Source organism: Peromyscus leucopus, chromosome 19 (assembly GCF_004664715.2).
Source record: "Peromyscus leucopus breed LL Stock chromosome 19, UCI_PerLeu_2.1, whole genome shotgun sequence".
Taxonomy (NCBI): Eukaryota; Metazoa; Chordata; class Mammalia; order Rodentia; family Cricetidae; genus Peromyscus; species Peromyscus leucopus.
Genome location: NC_051079.1, coordinates 7,295,996 through 7,319,912, shown reverse-complemented (window position 1 = coordinate 7,319,912; position 23,917 = coordinate 7,295,996). Strand labels below are relative to the sequence as shown.

Here is a 23,917-nt window from a genome sequence, read left to right as displayed (position 1 = left end):
TAGGGAATTCATTTAGAGTGAGCTCTTATCAAAATGTCTAAAATTGAACCCTCAGGGCAGGACTTTTTGCCATATAACACAGAATGACATCAATATCAAAGCCTGTCCCTTGACCCCTAGACCTTGCCACGTCCTCCCTGCCACCAGATGCTTATAGTGTGCTCTTGCCATAGACCAGAGGAAGCCATAACAAAGAAACTCTTAAGTCTCCCCTGAAACCCAGCTTCTGGCTTGCTGTAAATCAAGGGCTTTCTGATTATTTTTGATCCCATTATAACTGAACAACTTACCAGGTTTTTATCATCATGGGGAGATAAGTCACCCTGGCACTGTTCTCAGTGACGGGACTGGGGTCCTATCTCTCCTTCCCCATTGTGAATTACTGCCAAGGACTGTAATGTGATCCAAGTCACGTCTCTTGAATCAGCTGTTCTTTTGATAGCTGGCATGAACATCTTCGCTGCAATTATATTCAACACTTGCTTCCAACCAACACTTTCTGTAAGCCTGGACAAAAGGGTGTGTGTGTGTGTGTGTGTGTGTGTGTGTGTGTGTGTGTGTGTGTGTGTGTGTGTGCTGTATGTATGAGCATTATGTAGTATATGCACATGTGTGTGTGTGTGTGTGTGTGTGTGTGTGTGTGTGTGTGTGTGTGTGTATGCTGAGGTAAGTGGATGGCATGGCATGTCCTGTTTTATCTTTTCGAGACAGTTTTGCTTTTCACTGAACTTGAAGCTGGACAGAAAGCCAACCAGCGTCAGCGATCCTCCTTTCTCTGCTGCACCCACGTCAGCACTTAGATGACAGCATCATACAGCTGTTTGTGTGGGTGCTGGGGATCTGAACTCAGGTCCTCATGCTGGCACGGTATATGTTCTCACCCAGTGAGCCATCTCCTCAACCCTACGCTCTCATTCTTACAGAAGTAGGTCAGCGCTTGGAAAAGAAATACCTACAGATTGGTAGCCTGCTGTCTGAGTATGGACCTATGCTTTGTAAGTGATGTTGGCCAGTAGTCAGTGCTGCTGAGGGAGGAGCTGCTGCAGTGTGTCACCGTGGAAGGATGGGAGCTTCCCCCTGTTTTACAGAACTTTCAGTTTTCCTATCAGAAATGTGTCTAACTGTTTGCGATTTGCTGAATATTTTAAGTGGTGCTAGCCAGCAGAAATGTGCTTGAATGTGCAACTTGAAGATACGGTGGACATTGCTGGGAAGTCAGGATAGAGGGGTCTGTCCAATGGTAGAATATCATAAGTTAAACTATCAGTCTTCATTTGTTATAGAAAAGAAACCCCTCAGGTTTTGTCAGTATTCTGTTGTTGTGAAGAGACACCGTGAACATGGCAACTCTTAAAAAAGAAACCATTTGGGCTGGAGAGATGGTTTGGAGGTTAAAAGTACTGACTCCTCTTCCAGAGGTCCTGAGTTCAATTCCCAGCAACCACATGGTGGCTCACAACCATCTGTAATGAGATCTGGTGCCCCCTTCTGGCCTGCAGTCATACATGCTGTATACATTAAAAAGTAGATAAATAAATAAATCTTAAAAAAAAAAAAAAGAAAGGAACCATAATTTAGAGCTTGCTTACAGTTTTAGAGGTTTAGTACATTACCATCATGGTGGGGAACACGGTGAGATGTGTGGTGGCATGCAGGCAGACATGGTGCAGGAGAAGGAGCCCAGAGTTCTACACCCAGACTTGCAGGCTCCAGAAAGAACAAGAGAGAGATTGAGCCTGGCTTGAGCATTTGAAACCCCAAATCCCATCCCCAGTGACACACATCCTCCAACAAGGCCACACCTTCTAATACCTGTCAGGTAGTGCCACTCGCAATGACTAAGCATGCAAATCTGTGAGCCTCTGGGGGCCATTCTTAATCAAACTACCGCATCCTCTATGTTCTTATTACTGTTACATTAAAGTATCACGAGATACATCAAGAGTATCAGGGACTATGTCATCTGATAAAAGACAGTCTTTAAACATAAGATTAACCTGTTTTTCTGTAATTAAGACTTCCTAATAAAGTGATTTCATGCTGAGGGTAGAAGCGTTTGTTAACTGTCAATATTTTTACCACTTCCCTTCCCTTCCCAGGGACAAGGATACCCCTGTATTGATTGAGGATACCCTTGCTTCACTGGCCTCTCCTGCATTCACTAGTTGAACAATTAAACATGGCCTGAAAACCTCACTTCTTTCTGTGAAAGCATTTAACGTTCTTGAAATCATTCTCTCTCTGCGCTGATTTAAAGACTTTCTCAAGGCATGTCACTTTAGACCTCTAAGACACTCGACAGCTCATAAATTCTCTCACTTTGAAACTGGAGCACGTCATTGCTAAAGCCTCTCTCCCTGGTTGTTTATGGATGACTTGAGGCATCCTTCCCACGTCTTCTTCGTTCATGCTGTTCATCTCCTTCCACAACAATGTCTCTCTAGCCAACATGTAGTGCAAGGCTCACACCTAAAGCCAGTTGTCCAACTGGATCTTTTAAACAGGAGTGATACTCAAAGTTTGTGACCTTCCTGCCCTACCCTTTGTGCCCCTCTATAGCTTGCCCTTCCCCATACACCACATGGCACATTCCTGCTCGAGGTGGCTTGTCCATCCACCTACCCCAGGGCCATTACCCACCCAGCTGCATCAAACTGTAGGTAAATAATTACTCAGAGGGAATAATGTTGTGAGAAATACTTCTCCACTGGCCTAGTGTTAACATGTAAAATCAGACACATTGAAGATAGGCACCATAGTTTTAATTCGCATTCTGACATGACTTTGAGCAAGCTACAGAGCCTCCTCAGAGTCTGTCACCCACAATCTAGAAAGGCAACAATGAAGCACTCTTCATAGACTGGGTAAGAATTAGACAGGCAGAAATTCTTCATGAGGAGACTGGCAGAGGGGCCGGCCCATTGTGGGAGGTTTCCTGAACTCCCCTTTGTGTCCCTGGAAACTTCAGTTGTTCCTCGGCTTTCCTTTCTTTGTCCAGATGATCTATGCAGCTCATCTCTCTTTAAATCCGTTCTTGTAGCTCGGGCTTGACTCACTGTTGTAGGCTGTGAAAGGAGCCAGGCTGTGGAGTCTAACACATCCACTGTCCAAGTCTGTTTTGTGTGTTAATATCTCCAGGACCATGGGTGGGTGACCTGGGTTCTTTGCAATGCTGTGTCTTCATATCTTAAACGGAGATGATAAAATGTGTTAAAAAGATTAAATGAGCAGACATATGCACAGCACCTAGCACACTGCCAGACATAGTAACTGAGTTCTGAATAAATCAGACCCACTGTGAAGATACTTAGAAAGCATTTAAGCTGAGTTTAGGCAGAGCAGCACAGGCTGAACCAACACTAGAAAGTTGGTGTTTTCTGTGAATGTCAGTGTTGAAGGGTTAAGCACTTTGGGTAAGCTCGGGACTTGTCATTTTGTAGCCAGAATGTAGACCAGTGTTTTTCAATCTTCCTAATGCTGCGACCCTTTAATACAGCTCCTCATGTTGTGGTGACCCCCAACCATAAAATTGCTTTGTTACGAAATCGTAACTATAATTTTGCTACCGTTGTGACTTGTAATGGAAATATCTGATGTGCAGGATATCTGATATGTGACTCCCAAGGGGTTACGACCCACATGCTGAGAACCACTGATGTAGAGGTTTGAAAACTGCAGTGTTTGCCCAAACTGGAATTGGATTCTGTTTCAATGTATAGTTGCTTTCCTTTTGTACTCCTGAGCAGGTTGCTGGTGCATTAACTGAAAACAGTTGGGAGAGCCCAGCCTATGCCCAGAGGACCCTTTTCACAGCATCACCTTGCCTCTCTGCAAATTCACAGGCTGTTTCTCCAGAACATTCTACAGGGCTACATGGAAAGGAATCCAGACTCATCCTGGCCTAGCACGCCTAGATCAAACTGTTTCTCTAAAGGAAAGACAGGAAAATATTTTGGTTCTGTGGGCTACACAGAGTCCCTGGGGCTTATTTTTTCTTGTCTGATATTTTAAGTAACTCTTTGAAAATATGAAGGCCATTCTTAAGGAAAACTAGGGCACAAGTCAGACTGGCCCATAGACCATAATTTATGGATAAGAAATTCAAGACTCTGGAAGGAAGGGAAGGGATGGAAGGCTGGGTTTCAACCTTGATGCACCAATGCTTTCCTCAGAGAGCAGAGAAATATACCCCATTACTTGTTTTTGATGTTGAAGACATTAGTGCCTTGCTGATCCAGGGCATGCTGTAGTTGGATCCTTAGTCATCTTGTAGTGAGACCTCATCACACTGCTGTTTCCCATTGGGAGCTGATGAGGAGTGCTTTAAAACAGATGGAGCACAGACTGCAGAGATGGAAAACACAGAAGAAAGAGCTGTGTGAAAGAAATATTTAATCATAACATGAAAAACTCCTAGTGGCAACTTTTCCATTATGTTAAATTACACTCATTTCCATGCATTCCGAATATGTGTTTAAAAACAAAGGTTGTAATCTTCCTTCTTCTTGGTGCTCATCTCCCATGGATTTATGATTCCCTCCCTTGCAGGACTATGACTTGAGCCAGCTCCAGCAACCAGATACTGTAGAGCCTGACGCCATCAAGCCTGTGGGGATCAGACGGCTAGACGAGAGGCCCATCCATGCCGAGCCACAGTACCCTGTCCGATCTGCAGCCCCACACCCTGGGGACATTGGGGACTTCATCAATGAGGTGCAGAGACTCACTTTGTTTTTTAAAATTTTATTTCGTTAACATATTAACTATACAGAATCAGTTTCATTATATGGTATGCACATGTATAATGTGTTTTGTTTATTCACCCCATTATATCTCTTGACCACATCCCCCACCCACTCATCCCCTCCTCCTCCCAAATAGTCCTCCTTCTGCTTTCATGTCTTTCTTTGTGGTGAATCCAAGTGTTTAATTAGGGTTAGTTACATGGCATGAGTTGGGTGTTCTATATAGGAGCATTAGCAACTAACCAGGGTCTACACCATTGAAGAAAATGACTCACTTTCTTGTAGAGCATTTTATTGTGTGCTTAATGTTAGGTCTCTGTGAGCAACACATTTGGGACACATGTGTTGAATGTATTGAATACAGTTCATTAAAATATCATTATTTTTGAGTTTATGTTTATCTGAAAACAGATATGACTCCAATGACAGAGAGCAAACTTTTTTTTAATGTATGTGCAGGTGTACATGTATGTGCAGTGTGTGTGTGTGAACCTACATACATTCACACATGTTTGGAGACTAGAGGACAACCTAGGGTAACATTCCGTAGGCACTGTCTGTCCTGATTTTTTGAGACAGAATCTCTCACTGACCTGGAACTTGCCATGTGGACTAGCCTGGCTGGCCATCAAGCTCCAAGGACCTTCTGCCTGTTTCCACCTCCCAGTGCTGGGATTATAAGCATATGCACCCAGACTGGCTTTTTTTCACATGGACACTGAGGATCAAACTCAGGTTCTCAAGCTGCAGAGGAGGCACATTAAAGGCTTCCCAGCACCCTGAATTGTTTCAGTCAAGCTGCATTGTACAATGGTGTTCATCATACATTAGAAGTAGCAGCCATTATCTCCAAGAAGGATTTTTTCCTCTAGACTACAAACAACAAACAGACTAGTACTGCCTTGCACTCTAACTTCATTTATTAGTATTAGTAATCTAACAGGAGTTCTCTTTGCCTTTTTCTACACTGTACCCTTTGAACCCACAGCTGCTGAGAATTCACCACCTCCCCATCAACTCATCACATGGCATTAGTTGAAAGAGTGGCTAAGATAAATCTATGTGATTTGAACACTGGCCTTGTGGAGGTTAAAAAGCCTCCGTGTAAGAGAGTGAATTCTCTGTTGGATGCAACAAACACAATTGGACTGTCAGAGTTCTCTGTCGTTCCTTTATTTCATTGCTCCCAAGAGTCCTATGGCTGATACTAAAGTTTTGACAGAGAATGACTTGTGCTTCTTCTGTTTAGATACTGGCCAGGCTTTTACTCAAATTCTCTCCCAGGATTTTTATTGTTCATATAAGACAGGGATGGCTATTGCTATAGCAGTAGCTGTGTTCACTGCTCAGACGCTGGGCACTCCAAAGTCAACACTGGTCTCCATACATCACAATGTGCAAGGTGGCCATGGCATGTGACTTTAGTCATGTGTTGATGAGCCTGTAGCAGGCTTTCTTTTGGCCACCAGCCAGCTCCCACATCATGACACAGAGATAATATTAGTTATGAATGCTTGGCCTTATCTTATGCTTGTCTCACTAGCTCATATAACTTAAACTAACCTGTTTCTCTTCATCTGAGTTTTGCCTTTGGGGTTTTTTAACCTTTCATTCTGTATGTCCTACTCCTCGTCTGGCTGGCTGATGGCTGCCTGACTGGCTGGTCCCAGGGTCTCCCTAGTTCTTTCTTCTTCTCTCTCTTTTGAACCTAGATTCCTCCTCCTACTTACTCTCTCTGCCCGCCAGCCCACCTATCCCTCTTCTGCCTAGCTATTGGCTGTTCAGCTTTCCATTAGGCCAGTCAGGTGCCTTAGGCAGGCAAGGTGAAGTAGCAACACATCTTCACATATTAAACAAATGCAACAAAAACAAATGTAACACATCTTTGCCTAGTTAAAGTAATATTCCACAACATGAGCCTCTTGTTTCCTGGGCTTTGTTGACATTGCTATACAATGTATAAATGTCAGCAGTCTACTGTAGAGGTGCATATGTAGTAAGTTTTGAAATGGAGACCGGCAGTTTTGCTCAGTGGATAAAGGCACATGCCACCATCTGATGATCTGAGTTTGACCCTGACACCCACGTGGCGGAAGGGGAGAACTGATCCTCACAAGTTGTTCTCCCACCTCCACATGAACACAGTGGCGTGTGCACACACACAGTAAATAAAGTGTAAGAATAATAACTTATTTGACCAAGTTTTAAAACAGATTTGGAGTATTTCGCAGCATCTATAACTTTCTATTGCTGTCTGTTCCTGAGTGAAAAGAGGCTGCTTCTAAACATGCTGACTTCTGTTAAGTAGGTAACAGGTTAATTTGTGGCAGATATAGATTAAGATTATATCGTAGGTTTAAAAAAAAAAAAAAAAGAATGCCAGTATCTCCCTTTTTCTATAATCTATGTTCTGACTTGCCCTGTTCTTACACACAGACCCACTTAGAGACAATTGCAGGAAATTATGAACAGCTTTAGAGGTTTTTCTTTATGTAAGAATACCCAATGGGCTTGTGTCTGGATTTGTTGTGTGTTCTTCTGAGAAAATGTGGTTGAATTATCCTCTTGGTTGTTGAGTTTTAAGATATAATGAATTTTAGAACTATAGGTTTGAGAACTGGATTTCCTTGCAATCAAGAGTTGATGTGTAGAATTCAAAAACTTGGGTGCTTCTGCGTGGCCCTCTGGTATCAGTTCACAGTGGGAGACAATCTCAGCTCTGATAGTCTTCTCTTGGAAATAAAAATCAAGCACTAAGTGCAGTTATAAGGCTAATCACGTCCTGGTTCCTGCCATTTCCCTCATTCCCCAAGTTCTTCTTACACTGCAGCCCTAAGATGTTTGCAATCCCACAAAGCATGACCCTTTGGACAGGAAAAACTTACACATTCTTGATCTGCAAGGCTACTGTAGCCATAAGGATCCAGTGTGAACATCTTGTTTATGAAACTGTCCTTGAGATGCCTCTCCCGACATCCTCCCCAGCTGCCTAGAGTGTGACTGTAAATATCCTGTCTGCCATTGAAGAGTGTGAATGTCGATATTCTCTCTTCCATTTGAGGGTGCAACTGTCAATATTTTCGTCTCTCACCTGAGTATATGAGTAGTTCTCTAGAGCAAAGGCTATTCCTTGTTCTGTGTGGCTAAGCTGTGAGGTTCAGTACTTTAGATGTATTAAGTGTGTTTTAACTTCCAGTCTTGTCATTGTGTTGGTGGGGACATGACTCCACCCAGCCTTAGTCAAGGAGCCTCTGTTCTGTATTGATGTGATGCTCACATGCAAAGCCGGCCCCTCATGCCAGAGCTGAATGTGTTCCAGTTCCACCCCTGGTCCCTCACCAGCCTGCATATTGCAGAGCATTGAAGGGGGGCTTTATTTGTGCTTTGTACCCTTGGCTTGTAATTGGATTCTGTTCTTCCAGATTTAAACTCATTTTTCCTTTATGAGGCCTTACCAAGCCAGAAAGGGGCAGGACACAGAGTAGAGATAGATACTATCCAGTGTCACCCCACCGCTACCTGAGGCTTACCCCCATTCATTAAAAAGCATTTATAGTTCTATTCAGCCTCTCTCTGAGGTCTCCTGTGGCCCGGGAAATGGGTCCTTATTCCTGGGGTGATTGGATGGGTTAGTGCAAGATACTTTGGCTAATGAATGAATAAATGGATAAAAGGGACCCATTTGTAGTCATTTTCAAAATAGCAGCAAATCTGTGAAACTGAGTATTATCTCAAGATACAGAGAACGAAGAAAGGTAACCACAAACAGGCCTTGAAATGTCCAAGGACCAGTGATTGTAGTGATTGTAGCTATCGCTTGCATAAAGCCCTGGGTTCAATTCCCAGCATCACATTAAACTGTCGGTGGTGGCACACACCTATAGTCCCAGCACTCAGTAGAGGCAGGAGCACCAGCTCAAGGTCATTATTAGCTCCCTAGTGGTTTCCATATCAGCCTTAGTTAAAGGACACCTTGTCTCACAAAAACCCAAAACAATGACAGCAAAATAGTCCTACAATTAGAAGCAGGAGAAAACTCCAAACAGATTAAGGTGTCTCAAAAGCAACAAAAGAGAGTACCAGGATATAAGAGTTATTTCCGTGGGCAAAGGAATGGAGACCAATACTCCCTAGAAGTTACAGGATTCTCAGAAGCGCTATGAGGAATCTTCCATCCCAGGTAACCATTGCGACTCCCTCAATATCTTTCATTAACTCAGCAAACAAAATAAATACATGTATTTTGAAACATTTGAAGGCACCTGGAAAGAACTCCAGCGCTCTTTGTGAAAACATTGCAAATACATACAAATTTATTTATCTCCAGGTCTTATTTGATTTAGCAGAGGACCAAATGTTCCAAAGGAAGAATAATATAGTGGTGATTATAATTGGAGCGCTTTTATAGATATAAGGAGTAGGGAAGATCATGAGAACATTCTCTAGCTTATTTATTTAAATAATGAATGAACGTTGCCCTGAATCTCACAAGAGAACTCATTTCTAGTCAAGCAGGAAGAGTAGAACAAGACACCTGTTTTCAGATTTTAGTTCGAATTTTATCCTGTTTGCATTTTTAAACACGACCTTCAGAAGGTGAGAAAATTGAAATAAATTCATTTAATCTCAGCTCCTTAGTAGATATTAGCATATCTCCAATAACTGCATTAATCTCACATGCCCTTATCTTAGAGGAATTAATACCACATGTGCCCTTCTGTGAAAAGACTGACTTCTGACTTACATTGCTAAAAAAATCCAAAAGGGCCTTGTAGAAGAATTTGTTAAAACTACTAAAGCTTAAGCTGCCTCTTTCTCTTGTTAGCTACATTAGTTTGTCTACTTTAAAGTGTATCTTTTCACTTCTAGAGGACTCAGGGTCTTGTCTGAGTTCAAATCCAGCTCATCTCAAAGCACTGGAATTTGGTACAAGGTCCAGATCCTTGAAGTTAGTCTCTCAGTTTCCAATTGTCTTCTTTTTTCTTTTCTTTTTTTTAATTAAGTAAGCACGAAATAAAATAGAACCTTCTTTTAAGGATGTTGTGAGAGCTTAATAAAATGGCATGTGTGGACAGGTGTGATGGCACATTCCTTTAATCCCAGCACTCTGGAGGCAGAGGCAGGCAGATATCCGTGAGTTCAAGGCCAACATGGTCTACAGAACAAGTTCCAGGACAGGCAGGGCTACACAAAGGAACCCTGTCTTGAAAACCAAAACAACTACAAATAATAGACGATATGTGTAAAATGTACGTGTCATACAATAGAGTCTCTGAATTGTTAAAAATGCAGTAGTGATTATTGCACACAATTTTTATCAATAAAAGATTCCCAATGGTCTTTTAATTGAAAATAAAATAATTAAATCTCTCGTTATAGAAATAATCACATCTTAAATTAAATTCTCTATAACCAAAGAGGTTAGTAATGTTAGTGTAGACATATAATGTAAAATGGTATACTATTATGTCAACCTGCATTTTATTTACTTATTTATGTTTCACTTTTGAGACAGGGTCTCTCTGTGTAGTCCTGGTTGTACTGGAGTTATAGACTCACAAAGATCTACCGACCTCTGCCTCCTGAGTGCTAGGATTAAAGGTATGGGCCACCACCCCTGGCCCCAACTATATTTTAAATTTAGATCCTCTTAACAGAGTAGATATCATGACAGACCTAATCTAGATGCTGAGATGAAAAAAAAACTAAGTCTGGAGCATTTGGGAAAAGATTTCTTGTAGAAGAGAGGCTGGAACTCAGACATTGTCCTGAAAAGCAGGATGTGAGTGTAAAACAGCCTCAGCAGGAGGGGGCCTCACACTCTGAAGTGATTCAAACAAGGTGATGCAAGAAGTGACTGGAGGGACCACAGGTTTGACACCCATGGCTGGAGAAGAAAAACTCAACAGCAGAAACAGCATTTCCAGTGGGCTAACGCATGAATGAGTGGATAGTATATTAATCATATAGAAATATGCTGAGAAGCATTTCAGTCACAATGCAGCTAGAAGGAAATTAACATGAAAATAGACACTATATGCAGAATTCCACTTTCAGGTTTGGGAAAACTGGTGCTCCATTCAGGTGTAGGTGTTCAGGTTGAGGTGAAGGGAAACAGTGTTTCTCCACAGAGATTTGTTTTTTGTCTTGTTGATTCCTTAGACATCAATCAGACCTTGGGAAAACACCATCTAATTCTTCTATCTCAGCTTCTCTCTTCTATTGTTTACTTAAACTGTTAATCAATTTTAAGTTTAATTTTCTTAAAGGAAGTTGCACGTTGAAGGTTTTGCCTACAGGGAGTGAAAAAAACCACATTAGTGAGAGACCAGCACTCATCCAAGGAGAGGAGCTGGAGTTCTGAGATGAGAAGAACAGCCAGAGGGCCCTGTTGCTCGGCTGTAGGCAGGACATGGGGAGCTGAGGCAAAGCTAGGACAAAGACTACAGAGGACGATGTCAGGAGATCAGTGGCTTTTTCTCCTTCCGTCCCTCTTGTGTTCCTCTCTGCAGAGTGTCTTTATAGTTCCCATCAAAGTGAGTCTCCACCCCAAAAGCATAGGCTCCAAAATCTATAAATACAAGCTCAGCAAGAAGTAGCCACAGCTTGCACTCTGCAGAGGACCTGAGACTGCAGAAAACTGATAAAGGCACCCAGATAAATTTATCTAGAGTTCAAGATCTTCTGCCCCATGAAAGGTGAACCAAGGAACCAAGTACACCTTTCTAAATTGAGTCAAACCTGGAGAGGAGAAACACGTGGTTGACTTGTAAATTTGGTAACGGTACTTTATACATCAAGTGACACAGTATCCGTGTCCAAGAATAAAGGAATCCATAAGGGGTCCAGAAGACTGGACCCAGATTTATCCTGCAGATTTATCCTGCAGTCTCTGACCACATGGCTGTAATTGCCGGTTTCTCAGCTTAGCTATGATCTTCTTAGTAAGTACCTCATTCAGAATTGTCCCATTCTGTTCTGAAGTACAAACCAATGCTAAGCATGGGAAAGGGCCTTAAAGTTCTTGATCCCTACCTGAAATGATAGCTTCACCAAGAATTCTTCCAGGTCAGTGATTTCACTCTTTCATAGTTATAAACCCAGAGACAACACACCATGCCCTACATGACACAATTGTCTCTCACTAATCATGTTATAGCCTGAACTCCTTTGTAAAAGCAAAGAAAACAAATTCAAGACTACCATGGTGTTCAGAAGACCAAGATACAAGCTGAAATGTGTATTTTTCAAGATGAGAAGAATATTTTTAAGATTCTCAGCACCAGCTATGGGATCGATTTCTTCAAGCATTACACTGATCTTAAAGAGTGCTGAATTAAATGTGTTAAGAAATTTGCTGAAGATTGTCAGTCTTCTGACATACCGGTGAGGACCAGAGAGTTGTAGCATGAATCACTTGAACACAGAAATCTATGTCATCACTTTTCAATCCCTGAATCCGGACATACTAACACTCTACCACCCTGCCATCGACTCTTTTAGGTTAGGGTATTGTATATCACAGATTGGCCTTGAACTCCTTAAACTGACTTTGCAGCCATTCCAAGAATGACCTTAAACATCCCATCCTGCCACCTCTGTCTGTAGGGTGCTATGATTACAGGTAGGCACCACAATGCCTAGTTCAGGCAGTGTTGAGGAGTCAAACAGAGGTCTTCTTACATGCTGGGCAAGCTCTCTAGAAGCTTTGCAGCACCTCCAACACATCTCTTTATAATGAAATCTTAATACCTGTTTTCATAAAGTCCTTTGTACTCGGAATTTCCATGAAGCTTTTCGATTTCCTCCTGGGGTCTATTTCATATGTAGACCAAAGCTAGATGGTGCTGAACTAGAGGACTCATTTAGTAACTGTATTTGTAGTTGGTAGATTTTGTAGGAAAGGAGGGGATATAAGGTGATACTGAGTGACTGTAAACCCCAAGAGGGGTTTGAATCTAGTTTGTTCATACCCAGATCTCCAGTGCATTAGAGTTACTGCAAACCGAACTGGTGTGCCTTGAAGTGACTACATAAAATGAGAGAGTGAGTTCTTCGGCTTTTGCAGACCTGGGGCTGTAGTACCCAATAGCTGTTGCTGGCCTGCGGTAGTGGTGGCTGTACTTCTTGAACAAGTTCCAAGTCCATCAGTGGCCCTCCTTCCATATCAACATGTAGTTTTCATTGCAAGGCCTGGGGGAAAGTAAAGCCTGAGTGAGTGACAGACCATTCTCCAGGCTGACCAGAGAAAGGACTATCCGCAGCACTGCGAGTCCCTTCAAGTGCCTCTCTTCCTACTCCTCACACTGCGTTGGCCATAACCAAGCCCGATAGCTGGGTGGAGCAAGTCAACTGGGACTCTAGAGAGGCCCTTGTGGCATCTTGGGCGTGTGCTCTCCTGGGGATCACTGAGGACAGCAACCCAATCTACCACAGAAAGGAGACAGGGATCCTGAGAAAGTGTAGGTTGTGGTTCTCAGTCTTAGCAGAACTGCACTGTAGCTTATTCTAAAAATAAGCCAAGGAAAGTCTCGTCCAGAATTATTTTTGTTTTACATATTGAAGTGGTTTGCTGAAGACTTTTAAAATTTTATTTAACAGCCCTTTCTGGGGTGGAAATAGTATAACATGATATGAGGGAAAGTTGTGCCTGATTATAAATGGTTAGGATTGTTGGTAAGAAGTTTTTGGATGTGGGAGGGTTGGTAGGCTTTGGCTCTGGTTTTTGATGGGAGTCTAGCAGCTGCAGTTTTATTTCTTAAAATAACATGTCTTAACTTTGATTTCAAATGTCAATGCAAGATTTTTTTTCTTTAAAAGTAACCATTAAAATATTAACTGGTGCTCACTGAGGTTTTCTGTGGCCAACACTGGTGAAGGCTTGAACCCCGTGTCTCTTTTGATCTTCAGATAACCTTGTGACAGTCTCACATAAGCCAATTCTGGAGACTCAAGGTGAAAGTTGAGGTGTTGACTCAGATCCAATCTCAGAAACACTACAGCATATTGACTCCGATCTTAACTTTCCTGATTCTTCCTTATTCCTTATCTGTAAACTTATAAGGATTGAACATTCTCATTTTTAAAAAAGTTTCTTTTTTCTAAGTTTCATTTCTGACTGCTGTGGCAAAATACCCTGACAGAAGCAATGCAGGGAAGAAAGGACGTATTCAGGCTCATAGTTGGAGGGTGTAGCCCATGAAGGTGGGAAGACAGGAAACACAGGCTTCAAGTGGCTGGGTCACCACATCCAGTCAGCAGGGAGAGCAATAAGTGCATGCTACTCAGTTCCCTCCCTCTCCATTTATACAGTCCAGGATCCCTGTTAGGGAATGGTGCCACCCACAGCAGGCCTGTCTTCCCATCTCAGTTAATGTAACCAAGACCATTTCCCTACAGACATGTCCAGAGGATCATCTTCCAGTTGATTCTGGGTTCTGTAAATTGGCCATTAACTCTAACCATCACACTTGCATAAGTTAATATGTACTCGAAAACATATGGATTATAAAGACTAATCTCTCAAGGAAAAAAATCTATGACAAATCTCCACGTCTCAGAAAAAAGGAGGCCACCACACACCCATCAGCTTCTGCTGATCCGAAGCTCTAAGAAGACACTAATTGCTTGAAAACTGTTGTTGCTCTGTTGTGGAGCATCAGAATAGAATTGATAGAATTGAGAAAATTCCCAAAGAACCTAAGTCTGGTTTTTTGGGTTTTTTTTTTTTTTTTTTTTTTTTTTTTTTTTTTTTTTTGGATGTTTTGTGGTGCATAATTAACAATTAGCTGTAGATACTTCAATTGCATATTTAAAAGCACCTGTTTCCAAGAGTTAAGAATGTGGATGCTAATTGCCTCCTTAGTTTGTGTTATTTATTCTTAAGACTCATACACACACACATACATGTATGTACATATATATATTTATATTTCATTTTAGATTGACAAAATTTCTCTCTTCCCCAATATTTATCTTATATACAAGTATTGGGTCATGGCTTTCTGTGGCCTATGAAAGCTAGACATCACCCTACTTTTTATTGAAAAAACTACTTTTAAATTTTCATGATATACAATCATTGTACATGGTAGTAATGTTTTATATAAGACAATTCACACAAGTGTGTGTTGTGCATTGGGCGTATTACTCCTGTACCCCTATCCACACCTTTTTCACTCTCCCCTTCCCCATTGGTCTTTGTTCCACAGCCATTCACTTCTACCTTCATACCATAAATTCGTGTGTATAAACACACACACACACACACACACACACACACACACACACACACACACACAGTTTTGTATATACGCATGAAATCCAAGAAGCACAAATTACAGAAAATACACATTTGTCTTTCTGAGCCTGGCTTAATTTCTCTGATTATTTCCAGGTGGATCCCTTGTGCTATGGACAGCATACTTAGAAGTTGCCCTATCTTTTCACACTATATCAATTAACTCCACATTTTATGTTCCAATAATAAGGTGATCTGATGTGACTCTGTGTAGTAGTATCACATCTGACCTCTCATCAATCATCCTTTGATAGCCTTCCAAAATCAGGTCAATGTCACTTTCTCCATGAATTCGGTCTTTGTGGTCATCTCTGTTTTCATTTTTTCAATTTCCTAGTGTTTGCCTAGATTTCATAGTTCTGACATTTGTCATGCGCTTTCTGGTATGACCATTCCTTCTGAACTACATTTTGAACAGACAGAGGACCGAGGACCACTTGATTCTTTATATGTATTCTCTTTGATACACGTATAGTTTGTATTCAACTTCTTAATTGCCCCCCAAAAAAGTCCCTTCCAGGTCCATGTATCACAAGGACCTTTGTGTTTGTTTCATGTTATCTGATCTACTAGTAAATTAAATTACTCTTTCAAAACTGCTCTTATCCCATGGACTTTTAGTCACATTTATTACATGTCCTGTCAAGGAAAGTGTTGTTCATGTTCAGTGATCGATTTTGTTGTTCTCGTAGTAATTACCACCTTAAAATTTAAGTTGCATTTTGGTAAATATTTTCTTTTGACCTAGCCATCGGTCTCCATATATCGTATCATTTAAGATCTTCTCTTACCAGCTACCAACAAATGACCCTTTCTTCTATCTGTCAAACACACTCCCCAGCCGGTCACTACCTCCTTCTTATGTCATGGGCACCCTTAGGATTGATTCCCTGAAAAAGATAATTGTCTGACTTCGAAGCCCCAGTACACCCCCCCCCACCCATTTTTTTTTCTTGTATGCTGAAATTGCTGTGATCTTGCAATGAGAACCTTTGAGCAAATTGTGATCCCTCGAGGGCGCTGGGGGTGACCTTGTGCTCTGGCAGCCGGAACCCTCCAGTAATTCCTTCCTGTCTCTCCCAACCTAGGGCCTTAAAGCTGCTGACAACGACCCCACAGCTCCACCCTATGACTCGCTCTTGGTCTTCGACTACGAGGGGAGCGGCTCCACGGCCGGCTCCTTGAGCTCTCTCAACTCTTCCAGTAGCGGCGGGGACCAGGACTATGACTACCTGAATGACTGGGGACCCCGCTTCAAGAAGCTGGCCGACATGTATGGTGGCGGCGATGACTGACCGACCGGCAGGACGGGGCGGACTTGGCTTTTGGACAAGTACGAACAGTTTCACCTGATATTCCCAAAAAGCATACAGAAGCTAGGCTTTAACTCTGTAGTCACTAGCACCTGCTTGCTGGAGGCTTTGGCGTAGGCTGCGAACCAGTTTGGGCTCCCAGGGAATATCAGTGATCCGATACTGTCAGCTACACTTGAATTTTACAGTACAGAAGCACTGGGATTTTATGTGCCTTTTTGTACCTTTTTCAGATTGGAATTAGTTTTCTGTTTAAGGCTTTAATGGTACTGATTTCTGAAACAATAAGGAGAAGACAAAATATTTTGTGGCGGGAGCAGAAAGTTAAACGTGATATGCTTCAACACACTTTTGTTACAATGCATTTGCTTTTGTTAAGATACAGAATGAAATGAACAGATTAAAAAATTAACTCATGGAGTGATTTTGTTACCTTGGGGAGGGGGGGTGAGACCATGAGATAGGAAAAATGTACATTACTTCTAGTTTTAGACTTTAGTTTTTTTTTCCACTAAAATCTTAAAACTTACGCAGCTGGTTGCAGATAAAGGGAGTTTTCATATCACCAATTTGTAGCAAAATTGAATTTTTTCATAAACTAGAATGTTAGACACATTTTGGTCTTAATCCATGTACACTTTTTTATTTCCTGTATTTTTTCCACCTCGCTGTAAAAATGGTGTGTGTACATAATGTTTTATCAGCATAGACTATGGAGGAGTGCAGAGAACTCGGAACATGTGTATGTATTATTTGGACTTTGGATTCAGGTTTTTTGCATGTTAATATCTTTCGTTATGGATAAAGTATTTACAAAACAAAGTGACATTTGATTCAACTGTTGAGCTGTAGTTAGAATACTCAATTTTTAATTTTTAATTTTTTAATTTCTTTTTTCTTTTCTTTTTTTGTTGTTGTTTTGTTTTGTTTGGGGAGGGATAAAAGTTCTTAGCACAAATGTTTTACATAATTTGTACCAAAAAAATTACACAAAAAAAGAAAAGAAAAGTAAAAAGGGGTGGCCTGGTACTGGCAGCACTAGCAAGTGTGTGTTTTTTAAAAACAAAACAAACAAACAAAAAAATAAATAAAAAGAGAAAAAAGAAAAAAAAGCTTTTAAACTGGAAAGACCCTGACAACGGCTTTGCGTCTGTGTTGTGTACCAGATTATAAACAATACACCTCTGACCCCAGCGTTCTGAATAAAATGCTAATTTTGGATCTGGTGACTGGTTTGAACCTTTTCTTTCTCTTGTGGAGCTGCTTTCCGTGTCGCAGAAACCCCAAGAGCTAGGGGGTCCTTGGGAGCAGCGGCACCAAATTATGTGTTTGCTTTTAGTCCCTTCCCACTGAAATGCCTGTCATTGTGGTGACTGCCACTTGAGACCTTACCATCTGGCTAGAAGAAAGACATCCATTGACTGGAAAAGGAACCTAGTGGCCATGGTATAAAAATGACGTCATGAACTTCGTTGACCACCATGACATTGCTAGTTCACCTTTTGTTGCCACCGGAGCTGTTGGTTATGCTGAAGTGGGTGGTGGACGTGGCCTTGAGAACAGCAGTGGATACCTGCTCTGTCTCCCATACCCCATTGGAGCCATGGTTCTATGTTCCCAGTGAAAGATGCTCAGGCTTGGCTCCTAACTCTAACTTGACCTTTCCTTTAAGTTGTGTGTGTTGTATGAGGAGCAGAGAGAAACAGTCATGCTAAGTTCTGTAAAACTGTTCATGTATCCTGCTGTGATTCATAAGTGAATTGTATGAGAATGGAGGGAACTCTCACTATTTTTCTATCTGATTCATAGTCATAGCACCACATATTCTTACAGTGTAGACTTTAGGAAACACATACAACATACCTCCGCTAAATAAATCTGCTATTTTTCGTCTCAACATAAAGGTTATTGTACACACACAGTGAAATGTGTTTTTCTGTTGACTGACTTGCTTGGCAATTCTTCCTTGTCCCTTTTCTGATCCTTAGGTGTTAGGACTCTGGGAATTTCCATAATGAAAACATACTAAATCAGATCAGCTTTGCCTAAAATGGATTCATAGACAGTGCCCCCATGCTGTTTGTACATTTAAATGAAAACTGAACTGACTTTCAAATTCAAACATGTAAAATTTCTGTCAAGTAGATACTTTTTCAAATGATCTGGAAATAGTGGTGCACATCTGCAATTTCAGCATTTGGAGGCAGAGACAAGAAGTTCATCACAAATTAGAGACCACCCTGATCTACACAGCAAGTTCCAAGACAGCCAGGGCTGCATAGCGATACCATGCCCCCCACATAGATAGATAGATAGATAGATAGATAGATAGATAGATAGATAGATAGATAGATAGATAGATAGACAGACAGGTAGATAGATAAATCAAACAAGAAAAACCAACCTTATATATATACATGAGTTAATTATTAGTTTTCAAAACTTTCCTTTTTACAGCTGTGGTCCTCTATAAAAGCATTTCTAAAACAAGTTCCCAAAAAGCAGTGAAGAGTAGTAGATGGTCGTCTCATTTTGCTACAAATGGATTTTTCTATTCAACTACTTGTAGTTCATGGTTCTTGTTATCTAAGCTATTTTATACACATGTTTGCATATAGATTTTATTTTAATTTATATTCAAGAAAATGGGGTTTACACACTATATATTTTTCTGTGATTATCTTATTTTGCTAACACTTTATCAAGGACTTTTTTTCCATATTACTATATATGTATTTCCACATCATCCTTTTTAACTGCTACATAGAATTCCATAATATGGACTTAATAGTTTTATTGAATCGTTTCTTAATTTGTTTCCTTTTTTCATGATTAAAAATGATTCCACAGTAAACACACTTGTGCAAGCCTCTGCATGTGGGAGTATTTTTCCAAATTAGAAGCTTGGAGATGGAATTACATGATTCAAGAAACCAGAGGGAAGTTAATTAAACATGGCTAAAATTATAAATGTTTAGTGTTACTTGAATGAGCCTTTAGCTAAAAGAAGCAGCTTACCAAAAGGCAGCAGCAGAATGCAAGATGATCTAACCAAGGCCTTCCTCCCTTTCCTGTGGAAATTAGCCATGGAGTTAAGTACTGGCAGTAGCTTCAAGTGTTCTGGAAAATGGCTTACACGGGGAATGTAATGAAGCCTTGAAAATCCTGTTTATGAGTGTCATGTTCGGACCCCATCCAGAAGCACAGTTACCTTGACTTTCCTTGGGAACTCGGGTCTGGCTGCAGTGTGAGCAGTGAGCACATGCATGGAGAGGAAGTCCCCATGGTAAAGGTCACTTTCTGGGATAAAAGTGTGTGTGCTATAAATTTCAGCATGACCAACAATTGCCTAGGTAAAGACAACTCTGATCCATACCATCACAATGGATCACAAGAATCCACTTCCCTCACTCACAGCAGTCTGGATGTTATGCACCTTAAAGGTTTGTCAGGAGGGAACCAGTGAGATGGCCCAGCAGGAATCAGCCTTTGCTGCCAAACACCTGGAGTCAAATCTCTAGAACCCTTACTTGGCAGAAGAGAACTAGAGCCATAGAATCATCCTCTGACCTCTGCATGCACAGTAAAACACACATACACACACACACACACACACACACACACACACACACATCATCATCATCATCATCATCATCATCATCCTGTGACCTCTACATGTACATACAGTAGTATACCACACACACACGAACACACAATAACAATAAATAAAAAAAGTTCAAAAGTTTGCCCTTTCCATGGTCGTCAAGAGATCCTTCTGAAGCCTGGAGAGGCTGTTCTTTCTCTGCATGGACAAGCCATCTGTGTTCCTTCAAGTCAGTTTCCATTTCCCTATGGACTTTCAGGTCTTTTTTTTTTTTTTCAATTAATGAGTAAGTGCTCTTCACATTCTTGCTTTCCTGGAATTTTGCTAATCTTTTGAGGTCACTACAGTGTTTTTGTAGCACAGAAATTTTTCATATTGGGGGGGGGTTGTTATATTTCAAAGATAGATTTCTGAAATTTTTCCCCCGATGACATTTAGCACTTTGATTCATCAAGAATCACCATGTCAGAAGTCACCTTCTGAACAAAATGGCTAAATGTAAGGTCTGATATTCAGACATCATTTCTGAAAAATTGAACCTCGACCCAGTCATGAAACATGGAACCTTCCTCCTATACATTTGCTTCTTAGTCTTTTAGTCTGTTCCATTGGTTCACTGATTCCCAGTGCTGATTGATGCTAACATGTCATTTTAGTGAGCTATTCCCATGCGGTTCTTGTCAAGAAAGCTTTTCTATATTTTTGCTGAATTTTTCTTCACATGAGTTTCAGAACTATTTTGTCAAGTATTTTGAAACAGATATTTCAGGTTTTAGTGAGCTGTAGGGAAATGAACGACGTCACTTATTCCCATCCAGTTCTACATACTTGCATACCATAGAGTTTTACTAAGCGTCTCATTTTTGTGTTCTATTGATTCTTTGCATTATTCTTACGAAAGGATTTTCCTTCACACTGCAGCCTCTTGACCAGTTCTCGTTGCTCTTCTGCACGTTGACTTCCATCTCTCCTGTTCCTGCCTTAGTTTACCTTTCCACTAGTTTCTAATCATTTTCTGATGATTCTTTCCAATACTCCTAACAAAATATGGACAGCTTTTTCCTGTTTCCAAGACTAACAATTGGAATTTCCCCTGCACTGTTAAAAATGGTAATAATTATTTTTATTGTTCTTGTCTGGAGTTGGAAAACTGTATTTCACATTTACTATAGATAGTAACAGATTCTAAATGTGCATGATTAATTGTTTAAACTATCTCCTTTTACATAGATGATTATTAACATATTAATTTGCTGAATTATGGTATTACTCTTAGATGTTCTAGTATTGAATCTAACTTTTTCTGGCATGAAATCAGCTGGTCATAATGTCTTTCCTTTAATGGACTGGTGTGTTTGCTGTTATTTTACCTGAGAACCTTAATATATACACTTTTCTTTTCTTTTGTTCATTTTACATACCAACCACAGATCCCCGTCTCATCCCTCCTCCTGCTCCCCCTACCTCCTCATCTTCCCCCTTACTTCTCCTCGCCTCCTCCAACAGGGTAAGTTCTCCCATGGTGGGACAGCTAAGCCTGGTATATTCCATTGAAGCAGGACCAAGATCCTCCCCACTGTATCAGGGGTGAGCAAGATGTCTGACCATAGATAATGGGATCCAGAAAGCCAGCTCATGCACCAGGGATAGATCCTGATTCCACTGCCATGGTCCCCTCAAACAGACCCAGCTACACAACTGTCTCTCTTATACAGAGTGTCTAGTCTGGTCCCATGAAGGTTCCACAGATGTTGGTCTAAAGTTCATGAGTTCCTTTGAGCTTGGTTCAGTTATCTTTATGGATTTCCCATCATGATCTTGACCCTCCTTGGTCATATAATCAATCCCTCTCCCCTCTCTTCCACTGAACTTCCAGAGCTCAGCATGGCTTGGTTTTGGATCTCTGCATCTGCTTCCATCAGTTACTGGATGAAGGCTCTATGATGACAGTTAGGATATTCACCAATCTGATTACCAGGGCAGGTCAGTTCAGGCACTCTAATCACTGTAGCTAGTTGTCTAATCTGGAGTCATCCTCTTGGGTTCCTGGGAATTTGCAGGTTTCTCCCTTACCCCATAATGTCTCTCTCTATTAAGATACCTCTTTCATTGCTCTCCCACTCCATCCCTCCCCCAACTAGACCTTCCCATTCCCTCATGTTCTCATCCGCCATCGCCTCTTCTCTGTCACACCCCCTCATCCTCAGTTTACTCATGAAGATCTCCTCTGTTTCCCCTTACCAAGGTGATATGTACATCCCTCTTAGGGTACTCCTTGTTACCTAGTTTCTCTGGAGCTGTGGGTTGTAGTTTGATTATCCTTGGATTTACATCTAGTATCCACTTATGAGCGAGTACATACCATGTTTGTCTTTCTGAGTCTGGGCTACCTCACTCAGGATGATTTTTTTTTTCTAGTTCCATTCATTTGCCTACAAATTTCATGATGTACCAGATTTTCTTTATCCATTCTTTGGTTGATGGACATCTATGTTGTTTCCAGGTTCTGGCTATTACTAATAATGCTGCTATGAACATAGTTGAGCAAGTGTCCTTGTGGTTTGATTGAGCATCAGTTGAGTATATGCCCAAGAGTGATATCTTTGGGTTTTGAGGCAGATTGATTCTCAATTTTCTGAGAAACCGCCATACTGATTTCCAAAATGACTGTACAAGTTTGCACTCCCACCAATAGTGGAGGAGTGTTCCCCTTGTTCCGCATCCTCTCCAGTATAAGCTGTCATCAGTGTTTTTGATGTTAGCCATTCTGACAAGTGTAAGATGCTATCTCAGAGTTGTTTTGATTTGCATTTTCTTGATGACTAAGGATGTTGAGCAATTCCTTAAATGTCTTTCAGTCATTTGGGATACTTCTGTTGAAAATACTCTGTTTAGATCTGTAGCCCATTTTTAAATTGTATTGTTTGGTATTTTGCTTTCTAGTTTCTTAAGTTCTTTATATATTTTGGAGATCAGCCCTCTGTCAGATATGGGGTTGGTGAAGATCTTTTCGATTCTATAGGTTATCATTTTCTCTTCCTTACTATGTCCTTTGCCTTACAGAAGCTTCTCAAGGTCCCATTTATTAATTATTGTTCTCAGTGTCTGTCTACTGGTGTTCTATTTAGGAAGTGGTCTACTGTGCCAATGCATTCTAGGCTACTTACTACTTTCTCCTTTATCAGGTTCAGTGTAGCTGGATTTATGTTGAGATCTTTGATCCACCTGGATTTGAGTTTTGTGCATGGTGACAGATATGGATCTATTTGTAATCTTTTACATATTGACATTCAGTTATGCCAGCACCATTTGTTGAAGATGCTTTCTTTTTTCCATTGTACAGTTTTGGCTTCTTTGTCAAAAATCAGGTGTTCATAGATGTGTGAATTAATGTCAGGATCTTCAATTCTTGATTTCATTGGTCCACATGTCTGTTTTTATGCCAATACCAAGCAGTTTTTATTACTCTAGCTCTATAGTAGAGCTTGAAGTAAAGGGTAGTGATGCCTCCAGAAGTTGCTTTATGGTAAAGGATTGTTTAGATATCCTAGGTTTTCTTTCTTTCCATATGAAGTTGAGCATTGTTCTTTCCAAGTCTGTGAAGAATTGTGTTGGGATTTTGATGGGGATTACATTGAACCTGTAGATTGCTTTTGGTAAGGTTGCCATTTTTATTATGCTTAATCATACCTATCCATAAGCATGGGAGATCTTTTCATTTTCTGATATCTTCTTCAGTTTCTTTCTTCAAGGACTTAAAGTTCTTGTCATACAGGTCCTTTGCTTGCTTAGAGTTACCCCAAGGTATTTTATATTATTTGTGGCTATTGTAAAGGGTGATGTTTCTCTGCTTTCTTTCTCAGCCCGTTTATCATTTGTGTATAGGAGGGCTACTGATTTTTTTTTTTTTTAGTTATTCTCATATCCTGCCACATTACTGAAGGTGTTTGTCAGT

The 23,917-nt window shown here is 40.8% G+C and overlaps 1 protein-coding gene across 1 annotated transcript in view; it reads left to right on the top strand.

Annotated features, from left to right (window-relative positions):
• The window catches only part of Cdh2 (cadherin 2), a 220,573-nt gene extending 202,989 nt beyond the window's left edge, over positions 1 to 17,584 (top strand). The window contains exons 15-16 of the mRNA XM_028892025.2: positions 4,549 to 4,713; positions 16,134 to 17,584. Coding sequence (XP_028747858.1) covers positions 4,549 to 4,713; positions 16,134 to 16,340 — 372 coding nt within the window. The 3' untranslated portion in view covers positions 16,341 to 17,584. The remainder of the gene's footprint in view (positions 1 to 4,548; positions 4,714 to 16,133) is intronic.
• The last annotated feature ends 6,333 nt before the right edge of the window (positions 17,585 to 23,917 follow it).